Raw genomic sequence first — 16,605 nt, 5'->3', positions numbered from 1 at the left:
TAATAAGCAGACCTGGCAACACTGCAGACAGGGAGAGAGGAGAGGTAAGATTGCATTGGGGATAATGGCTTGCGCAGTCTTCTCTTAAAGGCAATGGCATCTGGCACGGTGATTGGTTTTATCATTGTAACGCCCAAACCACACCTATGCATAATGTAACGGGTAGTGCAGGTGTTTTGCGGGTAAGCCAGGTGTCCCAAAATAGCAAGTTTTGCACGGGAACGCCCATTGCGCAGTCCTAAATCCTCAAATAGTGGGTTTAGCCAGTATAGACGAATATAGGGCCCTGTGTTTCGAAACGTTAATCAATAAAGCCTTGATAGGGAGCTTTTGAAAAGTCTCAGTGTGCAGACTTCTATTTTTCATCCTGCCTTGATCCAGTTGGTTCTGCACCTGCCGTCCAGCAGGATGTGCCAGTTTTATTTTGATTTCTTATGACATTTAATATTCCCCCAGAACATTAAATGCTAGAGTGGAACCACTGAGCTAACCCGAGTGTTCTTTCTTTACCGAAAGGTTGGGGAACTTGACCCTTATGCGTGGCAGTGTCGGGACGATGGTCTCGAAGTGGATGTAGCGGAAGGTGATGACGATGACGGCGGCCGCGGTCTGGACCCCCCAGCCCCGCTCCAGGGCCTCCAGGGCCCCGGGGCCAAAGAGCCGCAGGGTGTCCCCGTCCAGCTCGGCCAGGTGACTGTCGGAGAGAGAGAGGCTCTGGAGGACGCCGCCGCCGCTCCCTGCTTCAAGGAGCCTAGGAATACACGGTCACACACACACACACACACACACACACACACACACACACACACACACACACACACACACACACACACACACACACACACACACACACACACACACACACACACACACACACACACACACACACACACAGAGACACAAAGACGTTTGTTATTAAAGAGTTGCGCTATAGACTCCCTGGAGAGAAGCAGAGAGAAGCAGCCTGTGCCAGTCTCACTCCCAGATGGCACGATCCTATCGCCATGGTGTACGAGTAAGTATCCCCCCTTGAAGCCCTAAACTGCTCCCTTTACATGTGTTTGGAGAAAGTGGGGCATTCAGGGGGAAAAAAGGCTAGGAGAGAGAACTAGCAACGCCGCTGATGAATAATTTGAGGGGGGGAGTGGGGGGGGGGGGCATCTTAGTGAAAGTCCCATTTGTCTTCCCTCGCTGCCTAATTGCTTTTCTTTTTCTTTTTTTTCGGTACAACGTTGGAAAGTGCCCTGCCCCTGATAAGGAAGTCGTGAGAGTGGGGAATCTGGGCGAGTCTCAGGGAGGCCTAATCTCTCTTCACCCTAGTTGGAGTGTGTGTGTGTGTGTGTGTGTGTGTGTGTGTGTGTGTGTGTGTGTGTGTGTGTGTGTGTGTGTGTGTGTGTGTGTGTGTGTGTGTGTGTGTGTGTGTGTGTGTGTGTGTGTGTGTGTGTGTGTGTGTGTGCCTGCCTCGCTCTGAGGCTGCCGATACTCAGGGGACCCTCGGCATACCATGGGATCGGATGGCCTAGCTAAGGCCTGCTTGCTACTCAACACTGGTCATTAAGGGGTTTGACCTGCACCAACAAACTAATCACCCCTATTCATATTTCACACCCTCCCAATCTTATAGCAAAGCATAGGGCTTACACACGCGCGTGCGCACACGCACACACACACACAAGCGCGCGAGCGCGCACAGTGCGAGGAAGACTAATCCTTTGGCTGTGGAGAAGTAACCCAAGAGTCTTGTCGGGGCAATTTTTAAAGAGCTGGAGAGAGAGCGAGACAGAGACACCAGTGACAGAGATGCAGAGAAAGAGAGATTCCACAAACAGAGACACAGAGGTAGGCAGAAGAAAAAAGAAAACGGGCAGAGAAAGAAAGAAAGAGAGAAAGAAAGACAATGGCAGAAAGAAAGGAGAAAGTGAGAGTCAGAGACAGTGAGACTGTAACTGAAGCCTGTTTGAAAAGAGCATCTCTGTGGCATCAAGCCTGATCCCCTAGAGGTGACTCCTCTCCTCTCTCCAGGTCTGTGAGGGAGAGAGAGAGAGAGAGAGAGAGAGAGAGAGAGAGAGAGAGAGAGAGCAAAGAGCTTTCTCTCTCTTCCGTCTGAATGGCCACAGGTGAGGTGACTCACAGAGTCTGGTAGTGAGTTAAAGGACATCTTGTGAATAAAAGATGAACTAGATCAGAGCGCTGGCCTTCAGAGTGGACGAAGTAAACAGGTCTGTGGCATTATACGTCATTTTCATTGCTCACAATGGAAATGATGCATCATTGAATTTGTAATGATGCAATTGATGCATTGAAGTTATAGCACTTGAAGACAGGCCAATGCGTCAAGTGAGTTTTCAACGGGCCTGCGGCTGTGGATACAGCAGCTACCTCAAGCTATGTTGCCAAGTCTGCTTATTATAAGCGACTTTGGGCTTAGGTTTTCTGTAAAGTAGCTTGAAAATATTGGTGGTTGGGGGTTTTTTTGGGCTTGTTTCTAAAGTGTAGTTGCTTATTTGGGCTTGCTTCCTAATGTTGTTTAAACAAGTGGTTCTTGAATATTTTCATGGTTAAGACCTCCAGATTCATATGTATTTGTCCGCAGACCCCCATCTGAAAATATTTAGTGCCAGGGACCGACCCTCCATACAAGATTTGTGTTGTATGGAATGTTTCAAAAATATTAACATTTTTTTTTAAAGATACTTGTTTTATTATTATTTTAAATAGCAGATCTACAAGCGATGCGACGCGTTGTGAGCTTGTAGATCGGCCATAGCCTATAGTCGCTGCTTTTGGGCTTGTTTTCATAGACCTGGTTGCTTATTTCTCTCGCAAAATCGGGCAACGCTGACCTCAAGCAGTTTGTTCAGATGAAAATGATGTGGTCTCCAGGCCTAAAAGGAGACACAGATCCACTGTTCACCAGCAACCTGAGAGGCTTTGGTGTGTGTGTGTGTGTGTGTGTGTGTGTGTGTGTGTGTGTGTGTGTGTGTGTGTGTGTGTGTGTGTGTGTGTGTGTGTGCTTAATAAAAGGCTGAAAGAGAGAGGTAGTGGGGCCTCATTACAAAACAAATCTCCTTTGATTTCTCCTTAGATTGAATAATACATTGAATTAACAAATTCACAAAAATGAATGAAAGTGATACCTAGTACATACTGCATCAGCAGTGCCTCTGATCATGAGGTTAGCATAAGCTCTTTACAGGAGATTAACTACTGACTTTAATATTAAAAATAGTTCTTTTTTGTAAGACAGATTTTTTTCCATTTAATTTAGTTGTTGCCAGCTACCTCCATGTTTATAGTAAAAAATAGCATCACAATCATTTTAACCACTTTATACGTTGGCTATTCAAAAATAGCAAATCTACAAACTCTAAGAGCTTGTAGATTTGCTATTTTTAAAAGTATTTGAAAAAATATTGAAAATGTTTATTTCCATATATTTTCAGATGGGGGTCCGCGGCCAAATACATACAATTTGGGGGTCCTTGACTTTGAAAAGTTTGAGCTCCACTGGTATATCAAATCCTGTTGGAGGAAGGCCGTGAGAAAAGGTTGATATGTGGTCAGTCAGTGGGATCATTTAGTGAGGAGAACTACTAGGCCAGTCAGCAGCTTCGACATCCCGGTGAGTGGGCAAAGTCACGCCATAACCACTGGGCATGTCACTGTGGCACACGTTCTCCGTGTTTACGTACACATTGCACAATTACTATACTTGTTTTGTGTTCTGTTTTTACCTTGTATTGTTCTTACGTTCTGTGGTTGTTTGTTTTATTGTTGTATGTCAGGGGCCATGGGGATATAAATGACCACTCCTGCTAACTCATTGTATACTTACACTGCTTTCTTAACTGCACTGTAATTGTGCTGTAGTTGAATGCGTTGTTACATTCATACAGTGGGTGGAAAGTAACTTAGTACATTTACTCAAGTACTGTGCTTAAGTACACTTTTCAGGAGTTTTTACTTTAGTGGAGTATTTCCGATTTCCAATATTTTTACTTCTGCTCCACTACATCTCAGAGGCAAATATTGTACTTTTACTCCACTACAATTATTTGAAAACTGTAGTTACTAGTTATTTTGATTATTATTACAAAACATACATTAACCACTTCATTTTGGCCATATACATTTTGGCCATTTGAAAATAGCAGATCTACAAGCTCACAATGCGACGCATTGTGAGCTTGTAGATCTGCTATTTCCAAGAGATTTGTATATATGTGAGTACTTTTTCCACCACTGGTGGGTACTGTGTGTGTGCGTGCGTGTGTGTGTGTGTGTGTGTGTGTGTGTGTGTGTGTGTGTGTGTGTGTGTGTGTGTGTGTGTGTGTGTGTGTGTGTGTGTGTGTGTGTGTGTGTGTGTGTGTGTGTGTGTGTGTGTGTGTGTGTGTGTGTGTGTGTGTGTTCAAACTTGGGCTGATGCGCACAGATCATGAGGCCCTGTATACAGTATGTCTTTGATGGTGAGCGGTCCTTCTCTGCCTCAGGAGTTCATTAGAGGACTAATATTCGACTCAGCGTTTTAAATAAGCTCCGGGAGAACGGCTGACAAAACAAACCCACCAATTACTCTGTCAAATAAACACAACCCTCTGCACTAATTGGGTCTAAATCTCTTCCAGGAAGCCACTGACTGACAGGTAAACCCACTTTAAACTCTACAGTTTGTTAACCAGAGTCCCCCAGGGGTCTATACTAGGCCCCCTCCTTTTTTTCTTCCTACACAGTACACCAAATGTCTTCGCCGAAAATAGTCGATCTACTAGATCACAATGCATTGCGACACTAGGGTCCTCCTATTACGAGGAACAGCTTTCTGCTTAGTCACGTTGTGAATGTTACTGTAGGAGCCAGAGAACACCACTGGGCTGTTTAACCTTATCTTATGGGATGGCTCAGGGTAGAAGACAGGGTTAAGCAAATATCAATGGGATTGGTATTTAAGATACTCAAGGGGACAGTGCCCTCATAACTGTCTAACTACTTCTCCAAAGTGAGTGACACCCACAGCCACAACACCAGAGGGGGCGACCACGATCTGGTACCGCCAAAATGTAGCACAAACATGGGACAATTCTCATTCTACTACTGCCCTGACACCATCCATTAAGGGATGTGAATCACTGGTTTGTTTCTAAACTGGCCTGAAATATAATCTATCGGGAAACTGCAAGTGGAGTTAGATATTAATTCCCATTGAAATGAGGGGTCATACACTGCCACTGTTTTTCTGTTTTCCTTTTCCTCCTCTGTAAATATAGCTATTTGTATTTGTTGATGACATGTATAAATGTGTTAATATTCTATGCCCTCTGGATGAATTGAATACATAGGACCACAATGGAAACAAGTCCCCAGGACTTTTTTTGTGTTATCCATTTAGCCTACAGTAGATGCTTTACTGTATCTTCGTGCTGTTCAATGTTTTTTTTACCAATACATTAATCTAATCAATCAATCAATCAATCAATCAATCAATCAATCAAAGATCAATCGATCAATCTTACCCAAAACACCTCATGTTTGCAGTAATGTGACGTTGGGTGGAGGGAACTAGAGAGAATGGCGGGCCCTTGGGCTGGATGCCTATCTTCCTGTACTGATTTTTAATAGGACATCGTTGCTGTCGGGCAGAAACCTCTTACAGTATATTCTAGCCTTTTGTGTTTTTTGTAAATTAACGCCCTACTTGATCATAATACAGCCTCACACAAAAGCATCAAAAGTAGTAGATCCACAAGCTCGAAACGCGGCACGAAGCGATGCGTTTTGAGCTTGTGGATCTACTACTTTTGATGCTTTGAATTCAACCCGAGCACTATATCGTCATGTGACGTACGTCTCCCCTCTCTCAGCCGCCCTCAATTTCCTGTCTTTCCACACTGGCCATATCTAAATAAAGTAAGAAACCCCCCCGCCCCCCCCAAAAAAGAAGAAAGAATATCAATAGTGTGACTGGATTCGATTTAGGAACGCAGATAATTTGTTGAGGATGTTGCAGCTGCTGCTGCAGACGTGTGTAAAACAGCTGCTCATGCATCAATTGCAAGTTTTTTTGCAATTTTATTTTGTGTTCTATTGTATAATTCTCTATATTAAAAAGCACATCCTAGAGCGACATTCTAATGTAAAGATGTTTTATACAATTAAAGTGTGTTACTTTTACCGTTATTCATGAATGCAAATCAAATTTGTTTTAGGTCAGATAAGTGTCATATATTGTACCCAGTCTTAATTTTCCTTGGATGAGGGGAGAGATAAACGGACCTAGAAGGCGATAACACATATCAGCCCTTGGGCTGGTAACTGTTATCAGCACAAGCTAAAGTGCGCTGCCGCAGTACTGTCACACAGTGAGCCGAGTATCGCAGGCTGAGTATTCTTTTTCCTCTATTAAGAGTTTCATTTTCTCCAGATTAAAAAGCCTAGTTCAGACCAAACCAGAGACAAAACTGCCATAAGCTCGATTTATACGTCGTATGGCGGTGTTGTGCGGTGAAAATAGCTGACCTACAAGCTCACATGGCGTTGTGTCTGTCCGCGCCGCCTTGTGAGCTTGTAGGCCGGCTATTTCCGGCGAAGCATACATTTAAGCGTTAGTAAACTGCGGAGAAAAAGCTGCCTGAACTACCCTTCAGTAAGCTGGCTCCTATCATAAGCGCTGTGCCCATCCTATCCTATCCAGCACTCGACAGACGGGCACCAGTCACCTGGGCAGTGAGGCAGGAGACAGGGAATAACGTGTTAGAGATATAAGTTACATAAAGAGTCATGGCAGCTCCTGCGGGATGTGGAAGCGTGCAATCGACTCTTCGCCGTGTCACGTATTCTTCCTGTAATCGCACTTGAAAGACAGCCAGGTGGCCCCCCTTAACCCCCCCCCCCTTCCCCTTGCCCAAGAGCTCAGTAACAACCCCCTGATAAGGGAGTTGGAGACGCAAGAGGGGAGATAGAACTGTGTGTGGTGATAAAACATGCCCTGCTGTCGTCTATTTGTCTCCGAACGCAAATTCAATTACACTTATCTTAAGTAAATTCAACGGCAGCTTCACAAAGGCAGGCTGTCATCTGCAAACAACTTAATCCCCATGAAGACAAGGCTGGGTGTTGAGGTACTAACATTCCAAATTCCCCACTGTAAATAGTACTGTGTGATAGTTACACGCGTGAAACGTAATATCTATCCAAGCTGTCATTTTCTCGAAAAATAACCTTTCATCAGCGCTCTCTGCTGAAAAGCAAAAAAACTAATGGTGGCAGGGTATTGGCGGCATCATGTTCTGCCTTACAGTACATTGAGCGAAGTCTTGCAGAATATTAAACCGTGATTCGCTGTCGAAGTTTAAAATGTTTTTCTTCCTATAAAAAGTACAAGCTTGTCGCATGATGATGTAAAAATCTGGCTTTTAACCACTTTCAATCTGGCGTTCTTGGGCATGCCATTATAAGCGATCATTTTCAAAATGTGTTACACAAAGTAGATCTGTCTCTTCTTGTTGTTTCTTTTCTTTTTTTTAACCTTTTTGACAATGTTTTATCTGTGCTGTCCTTTATGTATGTGGGTTTGTATGTGGGGAGGGGGGAGGGATGTGGGGGGATTGTATGTGTACTTTTGTGAAAAATTTAAATAGCTGATTGCATGTGAGCAACACTGTCGTGCAAAGAAGTATAGAACAGGGCTTAAGTGATTAAAATGTCTCTCTGTCCATAATGAAGAAGACACGCCCTTTGATTTATGAGCACGCCAGTCCACCTGCTTTGGATCTCAGTGTGGGTCTGTGCTAAATTAAATTAAAGTACTGTATAAATAGAAAGAAGGCACTGCCATCTCTGCACACACACACAGCAGTGTGTGTGTGTGTGTGTGTGTGTGTGTGCGCGTGCGTGCGTGCAGAGACTACAGTATAAGATGTCTTGGCAATAACTCTTCCCTTACTCCCATCCCCACTCCACTCTCCAGGGAAATTAAATCAAATAAATCTCTGCGCACAAAAAAGATGAAAATGTGTGGTACGGGCTTGGGTTAGGCTGCCAGAGTACTGCTGCCATTGACTGTATGCAGCCACAGCACATACAAATAAATGCACACGCACGCATGCATGCACGCACACGAGCACACAAGCACACACACACACACACACACACACACACACACACACACACACACGTACTGTAAATATATATATATCCTGGCACTGGAACAAGTCCTCCTATCACGTCTCTCATATGGAGCGCATCATTCTCCCATTCTAAACGCATACTGTCAAGATTCTCCTCATTACTATATCAACTCCATGGGCTACAGAGATGACACCATATGGTTTCCTTTACCTGACCTGAGTTTAGCTCCCTGCCAGCTAATCCACTTAACCCTTTCAGACCGGGAACGCATCGGTGTCATTTTAAGATTTATTTGGCTATTCAAGAGTAGCAGATATACAAGCTTATGCGCCGCGCTATGAGCTTGTAGATCTGCTATTTTTTGAAAAATCGTGAAAATGTGTGCAAATCTTTGAATATATATATGTTTTAAAGTGAACATTTGTAACTCAAATCTTTGCTTCTGGGGGGTCCCTGGAACAACATATTTTGAGATGGGGGTCCGCAGCCAAATCAATTTTGGGGGGTCCCTGACATGAAAAAGTTTGAGCACCACTGATATTATAGCAACATACGTTTATTTATTTTTTTAAACTGTTAGGATTTAGAAGACATTTGTAGAATCCCCAGAAGCAAAGATTTAAGTTACAAATGTTCGCTTTAAAAAGTATATATTTATTAAAATATTTGCACAAAAAAAAGCACGATTTTCCAGAAATAGCAGATCTACAAGTTCATAGCGCGGCACTCAGTGCCGCGCTATGAGCTTGTAGATCTGCTATTTTTGAATAGCCCAAAGAAATCTAAAAATGACAGATGCTTTCCCGGTGGTCTTAATGGGTTAATCCATTTAACTGTATCACTCTGGGAAGACATCAGATTGAGAAGGTGCAAAGCTATACGCTGGTATGACTTGTTGACCTCCATGACATTAACATAGCATTTCTAAAGATTTAGAAGGTTTTAGTCTTATTGTAGTGGGGTTAGCCAAAGTTCGTTGCGTGTGCCATTCTATCTTATAATAAAGCGCCTGTGAAATTATGAAGTGTGGGACTTTGCGCTGGGCACATGCCAGGAAAGGCTGCTTAAATCTTCAAGCTATCTCCCCGTAAAATGGATCGACTTTGTTAAACAACTAATTCCTGCTGATTTATTTGGGTTCTTATTCTTTGTTCAAAAACTTTTATTGTTCCCCCTCCGCTGTTTATAGTCAAATTTATTAACCGATGATTTGTTCTGTTTACAGTGTGTTCTGCCTTCGGCGGCAGACAGCGTTTCCCAGAGGCATGTTTTTGGGTGGTCCGTCCGTCAGTCTATCCGTCCGTCCGTACGTACGTGCATACATCTGTCTGTCCCTCCCAATCTTGTGAACACACTATCTCAGGAACGCCGGGAGGGAATCTCGTAATATTAGGCACAAACGTCCAGCTGGACTGACGGAGGTGGTCAAAGGTCAAGGTCAATGTGACCTCAACGTGTTCGTCCCATTGCCGTGAACTTAATGTCATTCGACACAAACGCCCCTTTTGGACTCAACAATGAACTGATTGGTAGGTGGTCAAGGGCAGTGGTGGAAAAAGTACTCAGATATTTTACTTAAGTAAATATAGCAATACCAAAATATAAAAATACTCTGTTAGGGCGCGCTCCCACCGCACTTTTATTTTACCTCTGGGGCAGAATCTGCCAATGCTTTGTCAATGCAAATGCGTGGATTCCTGGTCTTGCGGATTTTTTCCAAGAATCCACGCATTTGCATTGACAAAGCATTGGCAGATTCTGTCCCAGAGGTAAAATAAAAGTGCGGTGGGAGCGCGCCCTTACGAGTAAAAGGCCTGTGTTCAAAAATGTTACTTGAGTAAAAGTACCAAAGTATTGGCATGAAAATATACTTACAGTACCAAAAGTAAAAGTACTAAAATGTTAGAAAATAGCAGATCTACAAGCTCACAACACGTCGCATCGCGACGTGTTGTGAGCTTGTAGATCGGCTATTTTCAAATAGACGAGGTATAAAATAGGGCTAAAGTGGTTAAGGTATGTTTTATGATGTAGTAATCATTTATTTCTGCAAAGTAACTCGTAACTAAAGTTTTCAAATAATTGTAGTGGAGTAAAAGTAAAAATATAGACAATTGGAAATTCTCCAGTAAAGTAAAAGTACCTCAAAATTGTACTTAAGTAAAGTACTTGAGTAAATGTAATTAGTTACTTTACACCACTGCTGTGACCTCACAAAACATATTCATTAAATTCCTCCAAAGCCTTCACAACATACAATATGAGTTTCTGCACAGACACGGATGTAAACGGTAAATGGTTGGCGGAGGCATAGAACCATGATATTTCTAGTTTTTTTGTGATGTTTTCCGGACGGAAAAAAGGCAAGAAGCAATCACAGTTTATACCATGGCTGATCAGTTTCATCTCAGTGCATCTGAGCCGTGGGATCCGTTCAAAGAACTGTGCATTACAGTGTGCAGCAACATGAAGGCATTTTGGATTAACCCTTTAAGACCGGGAACGCATCTGTGTGTCATTTTTTGATTCCTTTGGCTATTAAAAAATAGCAGATATACAAGCTCATAGCGCGGCACCGAGTGCCGCACTACGAGCTTGTAGATCTGCTATTTTTGAAAATGTGTGCAAATCTTTGAATATATATATATTTTTAAAGCGAACATTTGTAACTCACATCTTATTGCTTCTGGGGATTCTACAAATGTCTTCTAAACCCTAAAAGTTTTTTGGGGAAAAAACTTATGTTGCTATGCAATTTATCAGTGGTTCTTAAACTTTTTCATGTCAAGGACCCCCAAAAATGATATGTATTTGTCCACGGACCCCCATGTGAAAATATTTTGTTCCAGGGACCCCCAGAAGCAAAGATTTGAGATAAAAATGTAAATATATATTCAAAGATTTGAACACATTTTCACGGTTTAAAAATAAATAAATAGCAGATCTACAAGCTGCCGCTCTATGCGCTTGTATATCTGCTATTTTTGAATAGCCAAAGACATCTAAAATGAGACGCGTTCCCGGTCTTAATGGATTATGTATGATTGTGTCGTAATCCTTCTGAGCCTTCTCTGGTAATGGTAGTCACTAGTCATTTCTCATGATTGGGCTTGTGGGGGGTTTCAGAGCAGAGGGCAACCCCCAGACTGTCTCTAATAACGCCTGAGTTATACTCGGTAGCAACTCCGTGTCGAGGCACCAACAACAACAGCCGATCTAGTTTTCTGAAAAACTATATCAGTTTCTATATCAGTGGTTCTCAAACTTTTTCATGTCAAGGACACCCAAAATGTCATGTATTTGGCCGCCGACCCCCATCTCAAAATATTTTGTTCCAGGGACCCCCCAGAAGAAAAGCTTTGAATTAAAAATTCGCTTTAAAAGAATATATATATATTAAAAGATTTGCAAACATTTTCACAATTTTTCAAAAATAGCAGATCTACAAGCTCGTAGCGCGGCACTCAGCTTGTATATCTGCTATTTTTGAATAGCCAAAGTGTAAAATAATGCTTTTTAGCTCAAATCTAAAAAATTTCACAGATGCGTTCCAGGTCTTAATGTAACCCATTAAGTGGTCACAAATTAGGGGGTCAGCTTGCTTCTTTGGCCCCCCCACACACACAACAGATCCAGATGTGTGGACTGGACACAGCAGGACAAGCCATTACTCCAGCAAAGTGAAGCAAGGGCTGCCGAGAAGATAGATTAAAAGTGAACTGCAACACTATAACCAAAGACTCTCTCTCTTTCTCCTTCAGGAGAGAATGAAAGTAAAAAAGCATGCTGTTATTGTGACGTTTCACGGGGCTTTCCATCCCTAATGCTGTTGGATATTAGAGGGTCAGGGGTGTTGTTTCTCGGCCTCATAAATCACAGAGCGGTTCGTCCATCATCTGAGCTTTCTTACTCTCTGCGGGGGACGGTTTGATTGTTTGGTTCTTTTCTTTCTTTCTTCCAAGCTCTAGCTGTAAACTACAGTGGGAGCCCCTCGACCACTAGATACAGTATGGTATCATGAGCATGCACGTGCACACATAAACATGAAAGGGGGCTTGAGCCCCTGCCCTTTTACCCGTCTGTAAAAAAGTGCCCTCTCCAGACTGAAAAAAAAGAAGGAAAAAATAATAATAATCATTTTAACTGCCCCTAGCGGCCTAACAGTAAGGCAGACGGAAATGGCATTGGATGCAGCTCAAAGTGAACCTTCCTCAGGTATCTAGTTTGTCGCCGTACGACCTTCCTAGCCCGTGTTATTGAAGAAAAACGGACGACAATGGCCAAAACTCAATCAAAGATCGGCGACCGAAAACCGGCATAAGTGGCCGTTTTCTAGATGTTTTGGCCATTATCTCTGGAACGGAAGGTCCAATCTGCTCCGTTCAAAGCTTATTGGATGCGTGACTTTGAGGACATTAAGCACGCACTTTTTGTATTCTTCGGGTTTTCGGACCTAAAAGTATGGTAATTGTTCTTTAAAAAAAAATACAATAGGTGCCCTTTTGAAATTCCAGACCCTGCCTCTCCAAATCCCTCTGCACGTCCCTGATCATGGGCAATATATTACATGGTTTTCTATACGACACAGTGCCGTTATCTCATGCTGCATAGCTGGACTTATACCTACAGTGTCAATTCACCACATGCTTGGATGTGACAGTGTGTGCATGCTGTTACTTAACTCAACAATGGAGCTGCAACACCTTTATGCCAGAGTTCAAAAGCCCCACACCCAACCAACCAACATGCAATTTATGTAGTGCTTTTCTAAATACTCAAAGTCGCTTTTTTCGGGACCAGAGATGTGGACTGACGGATCAACTGGCGGACCGACCATCGCTCTGACCGACCAACAGACCAACTGAACGTTGACCACAGCCACAACGCAGGGCCACATCGCAGGGCAGGGCCACAACACAGGGCCACAATGCAGGGCCACATCGCAGGGCCACATCGCAGGGCAGGGCCACAACACGGGGCCACATCGCAGGGCAGGGCCACAACACGGGGCCACATCGCAGGGCCACAATGCAGGGCCACAACGCAGGGCCACAACGCAGGGCAGGGCCACAACACAGGGCCACATCGCAGGGCCACAATGCAGGGCCACAACGCAGGGCCACAACGCAGGGCAGGGCCACAACACAGGGCCACATCGCAGGGCCACAATGCAGGGCCACAACGCAGGGCCACAATGTTGATATGTTTGTAAAAAAGACAAATGCATGTGCATCTGACGAGCTCGGGCGAATGAAGTATTATTTTTGTGGTACAAATGGTAAGGGGCAGGAGGGTTATGTACTCACACACACAGTGAGTACATAACACACACACACACACACACCCACACCCCCCCCCACACACACACACACACACACACACACACACACACACACACACACACACACACACACACACACACACACACACACACACACACACACACACACACACACACACACACACACACACACACACACACCTGGGAGCTGTGTGTTGTTGTTCATTACTGTTTGGGTTCATTGCATAAGCACCCTTTCACAGCAGTCTTTCACCGCGGGAGGGAGGGCAGAGCGTTTTTTCTGCCCACTCTTCACATTGAAACCAGCAATGTTCCTGTCTAAGGTCACTTCAACAGCAACCCTCAAATGTACCGTTTAAAATGCTTCAGTGACGTCAAGCCTTCTGGCTTTTTTTGTGCCTTTATCCTTTTGAATTCATTTTTTTTCGATAAAGTGCTCAAACAGGCAAAAGACGTACAATAGGCCCGCATGGTGACTCAACCCTACATCCACGGACACAACACAATGCTAGAGCCCTACAAGAGAGTTGCCACTTCCAGCGAGGAGGGGTTGCGCTCCAGGGATGTCCCTTTCATATCCTGACGCAGGAAGGAAAGGCTGTGTTTAACCCATTAAGACCGGGAACACATCTGTGATCATTTTCAGATTTCTTTGGCTATTCAAAACATGGCAGATATACAAGCTCGTGCGGCACCGAGTGCCGCGTTAAGAGCTTGTAGATCTGCTATTTTTGAAAAATCGTGAAAATGTGTGCAAATCCTTGAATGTATACAGTATATATATACATGTTTTTTAAAGCGAACATTTGTAACTCAAATCTATGCTTCTGGGAGATTCTACAAATGTCTAAATCCTAACAGTTTTCCGAAAAACGTATGTTAATATAATATCAGTGGTTTTCATGTCAAGGGCCCCCAAAATTATATGTATTTGGCCGCGGATCCCCCCCATCTCAAAATATGTTGTTCCAGGGACCCCCCAGAAGCAAAGATTTGAGTTAAAAAATGTCGCTTTAAAAAGTATATATATTGAAAGATTTTCACACATTTTCACGATTTAAAGAAAATAGCAGATCTACAGGCTCATAGCGCGGCACTCGATGCCGCGCTATGAGCTTGTCTATCTGTTATTTTTTAAAAGCCAAAGTATAAAAGGATGGTTAAAGTGGTTACACACAGATGCGTTCCCGGTTTTAATGGGTTAAAACGTGTAATGATAGTGTTTGACACGGCCTCCACTTTCATCTCCAAACCGCCCCCTTGTCATAACTCACCCACGCCTGTGTGTGCCCTTGGAAAGATCAGGCATCACAGGGCAGCTCTCCCATTTGGCATCGACCACCGTATTACACACAGTGTAACGAGAAACATAGGCTCGTGTCATATCCAATTGAGAGAGAGATCAAATTGAGCACATGGGGGGGGGGGGGGGGAGCCAGCAGTGGCATCCCTGAAACTGACGATCTTTCTCAAGGACACTTTCACGGGGAAAGAGTACGGTACAGTACAGTAAGTTGTACAATATGTTGGCTGTGGTATAGGGACCGAAAATATCACCTTCCAATTATTGTAGGAAAGTCTGGAACCACAGCAGATGCCGCTCCTGCCTTATACTCATAAGAATAGAAAGTAGGGGGAGACACGGATGGAGTTCCTGAATACCACAGAATAAACTGTTTAGATTCATTTGTCATTGCCAGGCTGAACACGCCTGGAGTATGACTGTTGAACATCTGGTTAACACTTTTACACTAGACACTTATAATGTGTGCACATAACACATACTGGGCCGTTATGTATCTTACCTATCTTTCACATTCATAACATGTCTATAATCAGCACATTGTCTTTAAGTAACCAATCAATTTAATCTATGAAGCTGAATTATTCATAACATGCATTCTATGCCACAATTATTATTTTTTTTGTTTGTTTTTGTTCTTTATTTACCCAGGGTAGTAGCTGAGCACAAGTGCTCATTTTCAGCAACGCCCTGCACATAGAAACACACAGACAGACAGACACATTAAAACCTGGGAGCTGACTAGTACAACCACAGTCTTATGCTGTTGGCCACTAAGCAGCTCCACTGGAGCAGTTGGGGGTACAGTGCCTTGCTCAAGGGCACTTCAGCGGTGTTGGGGAAGTGGTGAACATTCACTTCCCCACCCAGATTTTTCCTGCCGGTCCGGGGATTCGAACCGGCAACCTTCCGGCAACGAGGGCGCTCCTCTAACCTTTAGGCCACCACTGCCTGATTATAATCTATCTATAGAATAATTATTGTGAGACACTCAATGAACTAGACCCTCCAGAAAAACACGATTATGCGATCGTATAATTTACCGCATAATCAGGCAAATGGCGCATAATTGTGCGGGGGTCCTTTTTTATATATTTCGCAACTTTTCGCATATTTCGCAACTTTTCGCATATTTCGCAACTTCGCGCAATTTCACCGCATAAAATCACTGCATATTTCATCGCAAAATCTAGGATTTTAGCCTGCCTAATCAAGGATTTTAGCCCGCATAATAAAGGATTTTTGGCTGCGTTTTTCTGGAGGGTCTAATGAACGCAGAGTACATAGATTTTCATATAAATTATGACCTGGTTGTTGGGTCCGTTGATCTGCTATTTTCAAAACATTTTAACAAATGTCGACCAATGTTGACAAAACTATTCTTACTGTATGGGTGTCCCTGGTGCAAAATCTTTTCAAACTAGGTGTTAAATTCATATGAATTTGGAGGTTATTGACATGACAAATGTTTGAGACTCCACTCGGACCTATGCTACATGCAGTAGCAAAGCTGCTGGGTTGAAGAATTCCTAATGGTCTTGAATAGAGACCCTGGTTTCACTAGATGTTATAGGCAGCAGGTAGCACTGACACGCTTTTATGGACACACAGCAGCCTGTTAACCAGAGCTTGGCCCACGGTCCGAAGAAGGCTAGACTGAGTGCAGCTCTACGTAGACTGAGATTACAACTAAGTCAGGCTATACGCAAATATAAGTGATCCGTGATCATCGAGTCGCAATCAGTAGATATCGCTTGTAGATGAGGGGGGAGAAAAGAAAAAAATGAAGAATTTTTAAAATATTTAAAACATGTAGACAATTTGCCCAAAATAGCAATGCCAGGATTAACGTAGTTAAAGGTCTTTTGAAATGTTA

At 43.4% G+C, this 16,605-nt stretch overlaps 1 protein-coding gene across 1 annotated transcript in view; it reads right to left on the bottom strand.

Moving 5' to 3' along the window:
* lrrc49 (leucine rich repeat containing 49) overlaps positions 1-16,605 on the bottom strand; it is a gene marked incomplete at its 5' end in the record, with an annotated part of 107,526 nt that overhangs the window by 13,257 nt on the left and 77,664 nt on the right. The window contains one exon of the mRNA XM_080433789.1: positions 511-751. Within this exon, the coding sequence (XP_080289915.1) occupies positions 511-751 (241 nt within the window). The remainder of the gene's footprint in view (positions 1-510; positions 752-16,605) is intronic.

The sequence above is a fragment of the Gymnoscopelus braueri genome (genome assembly GCF_963280865.1).
Source record: "Gymnoscopelus braueri genome assembly, chromosome: 1".
Taxonomy (NCBI): Eukaryota; Metazoa; Chordata; class Actinopteri; order Myctophiformes; family Myctophidae; genus Gymnoscopelus; species Gymnoscopelus braueri.
Note: the sequence above shows the minus strand (reverse complement) of the source record. Positions and strands in the feature narration are given on the sequence as shown.